This window comes from Egretta garzetta, unplaced genomic scaffold, assembly GCF_000687185.1.
Source record: "Egretta garzetta isolate BGI_Z169 unplaced genomic scaffold, ASM68718v1 scaffold81, whole genome shotgun sequence".
In the NCBI taxonomy this organism is placed as follows: domain Eukaryota; kingdom Metazoa; phylum Chordata; class Aves; order Pelecaniformes; family Ardeidae; genus Egretta; species Egretta garzetta.
In genome coordinates this window covers 463,343-474,404 of record NW_009258671.1, presented here as the reverse complement: position 1 = coordinate 474,404, position 11,062 = coordinate 463,343, and the positions used below count along the sequence as shown (strand labels likewise).

Here is an 11,062-nt window from a genome sequence, read left to right as displayed (position 1 = left end):
TTTCACAGTATTGCTACTTTCAATCTATGTGGTTTAAGATGCACAGTATACTCTAAAAATACTATCTGAAAATATCTCTCTCTGCTTCTAGAAGCATCCTAATTAAAAATAAAATACTACAGTTGTTATCCAGCTCTCTGATACTTGCTTCTAGTCCTTCCCAGAACAATTAAGTGGGATATAAGGGGTTTGATTTCACAACACTACATAAAAATCTCTTTCCTGGACTAGCACTTTTCTTGATATTAGGACTCCCAGAACAATATCCCCCACGAGTTCCTCCATTAAGTTACAGGGGAGGGCTGTGTGATTTGCTGCTGTTACAAATGCTGCTGTTGTTTTGCATTCCAGTAGAACACTAAGTGCCTTATCTGGGAACTAGCAATAATATGGCTATAATCGCCTGTTTTCTGGGAAGGAGCTCTAGAAAGTATGCAAAGTGGTGGCCAGAGTGAGCCAGTGCCGACCATCACATCAGCGCCAGGAAAGACAGCGCTGGAGGGTGCTGACACATTGTGCAGCACCATAACTGCTGCCTCTGGGGTGGGGGGCATAGGGTTGGCCAAGGTTAATCTCATCAAGCCTTGACTTCCATTTGGTGTGTGTCACCATAATGCACACATATTCATCCATTGCAACCCATCTATTTACATATTTCTGAGAAATCTGTTGCGAGCAGCTCTCGCGCTAGGAGCCTCAAAGAGGTTTGAAGTCAGTTGGGAGAGTTGCATCAGGAACCCATCTGGTATGATACCATCATCAACATGGCAGCTGCCCCCAGAGAGGCCAAGTAAGTGCGGATTTTAGTAAGAGGCCAGATAACTGATAGTATATAAAACAATGTTCCTCCCCAAAAAAGAAAAAAAAAACCATATAACTGTTATCATAGGATACTGGTATTACGGCTAGCAGAGGATAGCACTCTTCATGTCACCTCCCGAATATACCGAAAGCCAAGTGACCAGAGGAGGAGGACCTGCGCAGAGACACGCTTCTGCAGGGGAGCAGCACACTGTGGCAGACTGCTGGCTGGACCACACCATCTGTATTGTGAAGGTGTGGAAATGAGGGAGCAGGGGCAGGCTCTGAGCTGGTGTAAATCAGGATCGCTTGCTGTGCCTCCTGAAGCCATTTGTTTATATGACCCAAAGAGCTGACTCTACTCTAGAAAGCAGTGCCCTCATGTGTATGGCTGCAGGCTGAAATCCCAGCCCCACTGTAGTCTAAGAGCAGGACTAATCCTTTACCCTTAACACCAAAGAGAACAATCTCCAGCTAACAGGTGAGCAGAACCCCAAAATCTCTCCTTCCAATGGTTTCCCAACCTATTTAACAAGTTGCACCCTTTAGTTCTCCATTTCCTTCAAGCATTTACCTGCAGTGTATGATCATGGGGCCTTTACTCTTTGCTGATTTCTGCCTGACCATCTGTACAAACTGGAGGATGCTTTCGGCAGCGTTGGTCGTGGGGACACCATGATCTGGCCAGGCAGTGTAGTTAAAATGCATCACATCTTGCACCTCATCAGCCTAATGGGAAAAGCAGAACAGCAGCATGTTCACAGGAGTTTTAACAGTGTGGTCACGTTCAGTCAGACTGAGGGGGTTTTGTCATTTGGTGGTCGGGTTCTTTTTTCCCCCAAATACAGCCTAAGAAAGTCAAGTCAGCTAAAAAAATGGCAAAGAGTTTACAAGCTATTTGCTTAAAAAGGGGAGGGGGTATCAGGCCATCATTATCAAAAAGGCATGAACTCTTGTTTCTGGGTTTGGGATTTATTATTTTTTTTCTCATGGTGGTTTGGTTTGATTTTGTGTTTAAATCAAGAATTGTTGCATTTTTCAAGTTTAGGCTTTCCTCCTCTTTCTATTCCGTTCCCTTTCTTTTTCTCGCTTTGCCACAGATAAAGAACAACACTGTTGGCAAACAATCAAGACTGGACTCTTGAGAGCTTTTCTTTTCAAGTTTCAAAGGAAAAAAAAATACCAAAAGGGAAGAAAAAATCATTACAGGAGCAAAGGAAATATTTAGAAAAATACCCATTATTATAAAATAGGTTTATAATGCTAAAAACTCTAGAGGCTTTAGGTGAAATAAGATCCTCAACACAATTAATTTTGTCTTTGAGACTTAAAGGAACTCAAAACATGGGGAGGGGTAGGGGATGTCACCACCAAAACCCAGGGCAAGCAATGCTTTGTTTTGCCATTCTGGGTCAGGCTGAATAACCCTACTGCAGTCACCTCTCTCCAGTCATGGTAACAGCAGATCCTTAGGCAAAGGATATTAAAACAAATAAAATCATAGAATCATAGAATCATTTGGCTGGAAAAGACCTTTTAGGTCATCAAATCCAACCACACCTATCCACTACTAAACCACGTCCTGAAGCACCTCATCCACCCATCTTTTAAAGACCTCCAGGGATGGGGACTTGACACTTCCCTGGGCAACCCGTTCCAGTGCCTGATAACTCCTTCTGTGAAAAAATTTTTCCTAATGTCCAATCTAAACCTCCCCTCATGCAACTTGAGGCCACTTCCTCCTGTCCTATCGCTTGTTAGTTGGGAGAAGAGACCAAGAACCTGAACAAGAGGTCAGTACAAAAGACCCTGAAGTAGCTGCCCTGGGTTTGGTAAAGGACAGTTGACCTGAACTGCAAACTGCAGTCTCATCATTATTTTCAGTGGATGCCAACAGCCCAACACATCGTGTTTTCTGCATTTGCACTCCTAGCCTGCATCCTGCGCATACTTTGGAACGCAGTGAGGCATGGCTGAGTAGGACTAAGGTCCTGGGCCAATGCTGATGTGCCAGTGCCCAGCTTTTACAGGCCCCATCCATATCTCCAACCTTTCTTTCACAAGCTGGTGCCTGCAATGAGCTGGTGCAGAAAACAAAGCTGGAAAGAAATGCTTGAAAATCTGAACAGCTTTAGTTTGGAATTCATATGCTCTCACATGTGTTTCAATACTTTATAGGAATATATGAATATAGCAGAATTGTCCTTTTGAAAAATATTTTTAATTTCTACATTGGTATTTTCAAGTTTTGAATGGCTTATAGCAAGAGGATATGCCTGAGATAAAGAAATTTACACATTTGTTGTCACTAACTATTGGCACCACAGAAATGTATAGAACTCTGGTACTACTTTTCATTCAGACTTGCACTTTGCTGAGAAATTCAGAGAGTCAACTAAAAGTTTTGTGATTTACCCATTTGCCTGTGTGGAATGAGGGTAAGGGCATCAACCTTTCTCTTAGGCATTTTCCACTGAATGCCAGAAATGGACAAAAGTTAAAGAAAAGGGTGGACTGAAATCACTCCCACTCTTTTAGTAGGGCCATGCAAAATGTTAAACTTACATAGCTAATTCTGAAATTCCTATAAACCCAGTCTGTGTGCTCCTCCTCAGACAGCATCTCCACTGTGATGTCCCCATATGCAATAGGATCTTCTGTGAAAGGCCAGTAATGATCACATTTCACCTGAAAGGGAAATAAATACATACATATTTGTATTTATAGAAATATATAAAAAACCACAACCAAAAGTATACTGAACCTCAGTTTTAGAGATGTCTACAGCACTATTTACTTGGTGCTGCAATAAGACTTTCCTGCAATCCTGCAATGACTTTCAGCCTGATCATTCCTATTTGTGTAACTGTGGACATAAGCTATACATTGGTTTTCTGAAAGGTAGAATGTGTATAGTGAAGAATGGAAATACATAGTGTCTTTGTAGATTGTTCCTTTTCCTGACAGAATAGGTGTAAAAGGAAAAAAACCATGGGGAACAAGAATATATACATAAAAAATAAGTTATATTCCAAATATTTATATTATAATATCAAGGAAAATTATAAGGAAAAAGAAAGCATAATACTTGCATTTTATTATTATTTAAAAATAAAAGTGAGGAATCTCAGAATGGTTGAGGTTGGAAAGGACCTCTGGAGGTCATCTTGTCCAAGCCCCCTGCTCAAGCAGGGCCACCTAGAGCACGCTGCTCAGGCCCGTGCCCAGACGGCTTTTGAATATCTCCAAGGATGGAGACTCTACAATCTCTGGGCAACCTGTGCCAGTGTTGGGTCACCCTCACAGTATAAAAGTGTTTCCGGATTTCAGATGGAATTTAATGTGTTTTAATTTCTGCCTGTTGCCTCTTGTCCTGTCACTGGGCACCACTAAGGACTCTCTTGCCTCCATTCCCTCCCTTCAGGTATCATCATCTTGAAATGCCCGCCGTAAGTTAATGAAGTGCTACTCCAGGTCTGGTTATGATGCTGCCTCATGATCAGAAAACAATGCAAAGAAATTAACTCACCAGAAAATAAATATATTTTCAGGGTAGTTTCTTTTATACTGTGTGCAAGATTTTGTTACATACCCTTCTTTTCTCATTACACTGAGTGAGCATAACAATAATCTGAGATTTTTGCTGGAGAACCATCTTCCAAAAATCATTCCTAGTTTCTGGCAGTGGTCCTTGGGTTGCAATGTATTCCTGGGGTGAATTATAACCCTAAAAACCAGAGAGACAGGTGCTGTTTACCAACATGATTACTGCTTCAGAACACATTTTTCTCTGGCATACGTATTTTTTAGCTTGCTCAAGTTCAATTTGTACTTTTAAAAGTGATTTCTAATAGAAAGTAGTTCATTTTTTTTTTTTTTATATTTATTTTGAGAATACAACCTTTGCCGGTTTTTGATGCTCCCAAAGTGTAAGCAATGTAGAACGAAGGACAGAAGATGAAGCTGTTACTATACAAATTCTTTGCTCAGAGAGCAGGAAAGGCAACATTAAAAAAAAAAAAAACCAAAAGTAATGAGATTCATAAATCAAAGTTCCAGCTTCTTCCAGATTTCATAATTTAAGGCTTTGTTTAGTTATAGACATAAAACCAATTACAGACGCTTAGCCTGCTCATCCCAACCAGCGCCTGTGGTGACTTTCAGTCACTGACGTAAATGGAAGATAGCAATGAACAGGATAATGTGCACGTGTTTATGTCATAAGGACTTAAAATTAGTAAAATATTAATTAGAATTCTGCTTAGAATAATAGAGAACATGCTGAGTCAACACTCTTAACTATCATTAACTATCATTGCTATGTTTTATTGACACTCAGATGCTTCATATCCGTGTATTCCTTCTCCTATCCCTATCAATATACTTTTAGTTGGAAAGACTCCTTCCCCTCTCCAAAACCAAATGACCGATGTAAAGACTGTAATAAAAGATCCACAGAATGGCCATTTTGGCATCTGCTATAACCACATTTGCTGAGATTGTATCATCAAAACTGCATTTGGAAAGTTATTTGATATTCCTAATAAGAGCAAAAGACACATCCAACACACAGCATGATCCCATGTAAATTGGGCAATTTCCATGCCACCACAGCATGTGGATTGTAAAAATATTAGTGATTTGGGAGCACTTTCCATAAACGGTTTCTTCCAGGCACCTCTAGAAGTCAGCTCAATCCAAGTTTTTGCACTACGTGGAATCTGCTGTTCATTGTTTGCATGGGCTGTGTCTGACCAAAGTGTCAAATCCCTACTATCGCAGAGACACAGGTCACCCCTACTATCTGTGTTGGGAGGCAGGTCCTCAGTGGAGAAGCAATCATGAGGAAAAGCCAAGCATTGAGATGACATGTCTGTCCCAGTTTCTATGGCCAGCATTACGCTGTAAGTAGAACTAAAGAGATGTAAACTATAAAAAGCAGAACTGAGCAATCCGAAAAGGACAGCCACATAAAATCCTATTATCCATAATCCCATGTCATAGAAGTTTCCTGAGTTGTGAGTGATGCTGTTGAACGCTGGAACATTTTTCTTTCATGATTCACTGCGAGCTCAGGCACTTGCAGCTTGAGTATTTACATTCATGCTCTTAGTGTTTACATTCATGCTCTTGACACGTAGAAGCTAAGGGCAGGCAGCGTGCTCAGCAGTATGTGCACGGGCCAGGCCACAGTGGCAAAGAAGTGGTTTCACCGACTCATCTGCGGGCTCCTCCCTTTTCCATAATGCAGACTCAGCTCCCTCCGGCACAACCAGGGCCGGCGCTCTCTTCTCTTCACGGCCAGGGTGCAGAAGTGTTCATCTGTCTATGGTCCCCAAGTGAAAGGTCTTTTTTGTTTTTAAATGGATGCCACAGCGTCCCGCCTCCTCTCCATGCACAACAAGCCGGTGGATGTTGCTCTCCCTAACACAGCTTGCACTGAGCCGCAGCGCGGGGCGGATAACAGAGGGGCCAAGCTTTGCGGCAGGGATAAGCCTAAGTGACTGCACAAGCTCAGGCGAGACTGGAAAGAGCTGATGAGGTTTTAGCCCACCCCCAGCGTCAAACTGTTTGACTACGGCTCTGTGTGTACTTTAATTATCCTAAAACTCTGGGTGCCAGTCCCTGGTGAGCGGCTGCTCTATGCCAGGCAGAGGGAGGCATGCCGGGAGCACCAGAGATGAGGCAGAAAGCAGAAGCTCCCTCCACGCACCATCTGGGCCACATGCATGTTGTCAGTTGTGGAGTGTCTGGCTTAATCCTTTCTGCCACGTGCTGTAGAAACCTGGAAAAACGTCTTTAAAGTTCCTTATCTTTTTCCCAGCTGACTTAAAAAGCCACTGGACCACTTAACATTTCCTCCCCATTTCTCTACCAGTCCAATCTACATTTCACAAAGATTAACATACAGCTCCCCAGTGCTACAATGGCAAAATTTGCCAAAAATCTCCCCCCACTCCCCAGTGCTACAATGGCAAAATTTGCCAAAAATCCCCCCCCCCTCCTTTCTTTTTTTTTTTTTTTTGATGGCTGGTGAAAAGTACACTTCCCTGCAGGCAAAACACTGGAAGCTGAAGCTGATGCTGAGAATGTGATTGAGCTTCCAGGAGATACTGTGCTATTTGCAGGTGACATGCTCTAAGTGCTATGCAAGGGACTGCTCTTTACACTGACCAAGTCTCTTTACTCACAGGAATGTAGTTGGCGTTAATGTAGTCAGATCCCTCTTCTTCATTCATTGAAACCAACCGGACACGACTAAAATCATCTGTAAAAGGAAAAAAAAAAACCCAACTTGTTTCTCAAACATGGCACTCATCTCCAACTAAGTAAAATTAAAATTAATCCTATAAAAAAATGGAAAAAAATGCATTAAAAAGAGAATGCTCATATTTACCAACAGAGAGCAATGTTTGCTTCAGTAAACACTACATGGATATACCATCATTACTGTTCTGCAAAATGCACCTTCCGAATGCCGTCCCTTTGGGCTCACTTAATTTTCATTAAAATTGTAACAAAAATATAGCAACGCTACTCAGTAGTAGAAACGACCTTGTGTTTCTCACCTCCAAACTCCTGTCTTGCTAAACATCCCCAGAAAGCTACATCTCTTCAAAGCTAACAAAACCCATCTATTGCCTGGTTCTCTCTAAGGCAGGTTTTAGAACAGGCTTTTGTCAGAAAACCTGTCCTGATTCTCCAATTCTCTTATTAAAAGTCTTCTTGCGCTCTCGAGGGACTTTAGTGGGAGTCTGTATTGTACTTACATGGCAGGATATTTGTGTAGCGATTTTTACAGCGATTCATGGGAAGATCAGCAGCAAAGTGAGGTATGTCAAGCCCAATCAGTTTTAGCTCCTGGGGTGACAGAAAGAAAAACGTCAAGGTCAAACCCATAACTGCTCAAACAATAATTCTTTGCAAAGCGATTACTTGTGGCAGGTACCAGCCGGAAAATGTTCACAAATCACTTTATAAACTGACAGCAGGATTACACTGACTTTCCTTATCTGATGCCTCCTGAGTTTGGCTCCAAGCAGCTGGAGAGCAGTGATGTGGCCTCTCCTGTTGATGCTGCCAACGCACGGCCACCATCCAAGGCTGTGACTGTGGACTGCTCATCTCCACCCGTACTTAATTAGCCAAAATAGTGTCAAACCAGGGGTTGGTAAGTTGTTCTGTGGTGGTTATCCACCCCACTTAAAGGACTTTGGTTTCAAGTCCTCAAGTGGCTTTCGATCTCGATACTGGGGTATGCTTGGGAGATCTTTCTAGCCACTACCTTCAGTAGTTATATCTAATATGCGATGCATCAGAGGACTTTTCGCTGTCAGAAAGGGAACATGTCAGCCACCCAGAACAGTGGTAACACCCTGACAGTCCTCCCCACTCCCCTTCCATGTTTAAATCTTTGGGAGCTAGCTCTAGGATAGGAGCTTTTTAGTTTTATACTATTAAACTGACTTTAAATTCTGGGTAATTAAGAGAATGTACCCGAACTGGTCTTAGAGAAACCTCCTTGCTCTTAAAAAGACTTCTAATATTACCTTCTCTTTCCAGTGCTGGCCCTCATATTAAGGGCATTAAATAAATAAAATAAAGGCATTAAAATCCTGAATCCAATTCAGGCTGCCAGCACATCTTAAACTTAAAGGAAGTGTGTCAGTCTGACAATTATCTTGGATTGAACGTGATGAGCTGCTCAAATCAGCTTGCTAAATGCGGTCTGTAATGACACCAAGGCCCGTTTTTACGTTCTGCAGAACTTGAAGTGAAGCTGGCCCACCCAGCAACAGCAACACAGAGCACAGGAACACACCACGCAAAGCTGGCATCTGGAAAAAGCTGATCTAGGCACAGTAGCTAGGAGAGGACAGAGTCCCCGCAGATTTACCTCAAATTGCAGAGAAAATTTATAATCTGAATCTTTGGCCATATCCTTGATGTAGCCATCAAAATCATCCAACTGGACAGGGCTTTAAAAAAAAAAAAACCACACAAATAGAAATTAAGAAAAAAAAAGAACTTTTTTAATACATTTTATTTCTATTTTCCCCCAGAATACTATCAAGGCACGGCTATGTATTTGCAACTGTTAATGTGAGACAGCAACAATAAAGAGGAAAAAAAACCTTGCAGTTCAGTGCCACCACATGGTGGGCATATTGCTAATCACCTGCATCCTACCATAAAGGCACCAGACAGGCTGAGAGAGAGTGGCTGATCCCTCTGGATGAGCCCAATGCTGCAGCTGCTGGTGCTGATGGCAGCCAGCACCCTGCTTTGGGGGGGGGTTGGGCTTGCCCTACCTGAGGGAAACCATCGGTCTGAGGCGAGGGGAATGCCCCATGCACCCTTCCTACAATTCCCTGGCCCCTGCACCGCTTTTGCAGGTGGGTACGTCCCCTAGGCAGCACGGTAAGGGGGTGATCCAGCACCCCAGCGCAGACCCACTCCCAGTACCACCCCACCAGCGTGCTTCTGGCACCAGGGCAGCTGCTGCTTCATTTAAGTTGCCTCTTGTGCCATGTAAAATGTTGCTTTCAGACATTTTCACATCTGGCAGAGGCACTTCTAAAATTCATCTGAGCTTTGCTCATGCAGAAAAATGGATTTCATAGTTAGGTTTTGATTTTTTTTAGAAAGCCCACAAAAAAATCCCTTTACATAGCGTTTTGGATGCCACTGCCACGACTGCTTCCTCTGCTGGCTTTGAGAACTTGTCATTAGAAGTTAAATTCTCCTCCCAGAGAGATGGTGGCTAAAAAAAGTGGCATATAACTATACAAAACCATGCAGAGCTTCAGCAGGTATAAATTAGCCTTGATTTAGCAATTCCCATCATTCTACACACTTTTGCCAGGTGAGGGTCTATCTGTTAGTACAGGCACAGCCGCCGAACATAACGGAGAAATAATTAGACTAACACTCTGAATAACGAAACACAGGTAAACAGCTTCCCTCACCTAATTACCATGCTCTAATTTACAAGCTACTGAAGCATGTACACAGTAATATTTTCATTTACTTTGAGGCAATATGCCCAAAGGAACCTGTCTTATCACCACTTAATTACTCCTGTTTACTCGTTAGCATTAACGATCTAATGTTCTAGGAACAACCGTAATGAGAATCTCATGTCAAGAGGGAAATATCACTAGAAACAAATGCATCCTGGTTTTTCACCATTTGTCATTTTTAACTAAGGATAAGCTCTGTTGGAATCACTAAGTTGGCTAATTGATCTTTTCCCCAATGACTAATTTTCTATTAGTAAGGAGCTGTCTTACCACAACATATCTGTTGAGAAGAATTGCTTTTGCCCAATTAGTGCCTGTTTTCTGCCTTCAGACATCTCTCTCAGGGTATGTTTACCAAGAAGTTTTCTATATCTGTAACTGCAATATCACTATACCATGTACTCCATAATGCATGTTTAGTCTAAGATGATATTTTTTTTTTATTATTTCTTTAAATATCAGAGAAGTTACATACTTGGTCAGCTTTCTCTTCTTTAATCCGTTTTTACTCCTGTAAAAAGAAAAAAAAAATGTTTTTCATTCATTAAACTATTGTATAGTCTTTATTCAAACTTAGTACTGATTTATGAACATATGTTTTCTGGCCACCGTCATACTCAGGATGAGATTAGTGATAATAAGAAGAGAAGGCTGTGGGGAGACCTGATTGCGGCCTTTCAGTACCTAAAGGGGGCCTATAGGAAAGATGGAGACAATCTTTTTAGCAGGGCCAGTTGTGACAGGACAAGGGGTGATGGTTTTAAATTAAAACAGGGTAGGTTTAGACTGGATATAAGGAAGAAATTCTTTACAATGAGGGTGATGAAACACTGGAACGGGTTGCCCAGAGAGGTAGTGGAGGCCCCATCCCTGGAAACATTCAAGGCCAGGTTGGACGGGGCTCTGAGCAACCTGATCCAGTTGAAGATCACTGCAGGGGGTTGGGGTAGATGACCTCTAAAGGTCCCTTCCAACCCAAAGCATTCATGATTCTATGATCTTGGACATCTTTAAGCTGATAGCAAAATTTCCATTGACACCAGAGATGTGTTTTCCATTCTGTGGCTCTGAGAAAGACCTGCTTGTGAAAGGGAAAACCTGTGCTCAACACAAGCAATGGGTCCTCTACAAATCCTGACCCAACAGCACTGTTGGCTTCAAGTGGGCTGGGGCTGAGTCCCCAGCTGTTGCAGGGGCTGGGGCACCACAGTTCCCCCTGGGCTGCTCTGCTCCAGCTC

The 11,062-nt window shown here is 42.4% G+C and overlaps 1 protein-coding gene across 1 annotated transcript in view; it reads right to left on the bottom strand.

Annotated features, from left to right (window-relative positions):
* Positions 1 to 11,062, bottom strand: part of PTPRO (protein tyrosine phosphatase receptor type O) — a 65,942-nt gene that overhangs the window by 3,836 nt on the left and 51,044 nt on the right. Inside the window, 7 exon segments of the mRNA XM_035888501.1 lie at positions 1,376 to 1,530; positions 3,367 to 3,489; positions 4,394 to 4,528; positions 6,993 to 7,069; positions 7,572 to 7,662; positions 8,699 to 8,780; positions 10,300 to 10,335. Coding sequence (XP_035744394.1) covers positions 1,376 to 1,530; positions 3,367 to 3,489; positions 4,394 to 4,528; positions 6,993 to 7,069; positions 7,572 to 7,662; positions 8,699 to 8,780; positions 10,300 to 10,335 — 699 coding nt within the window.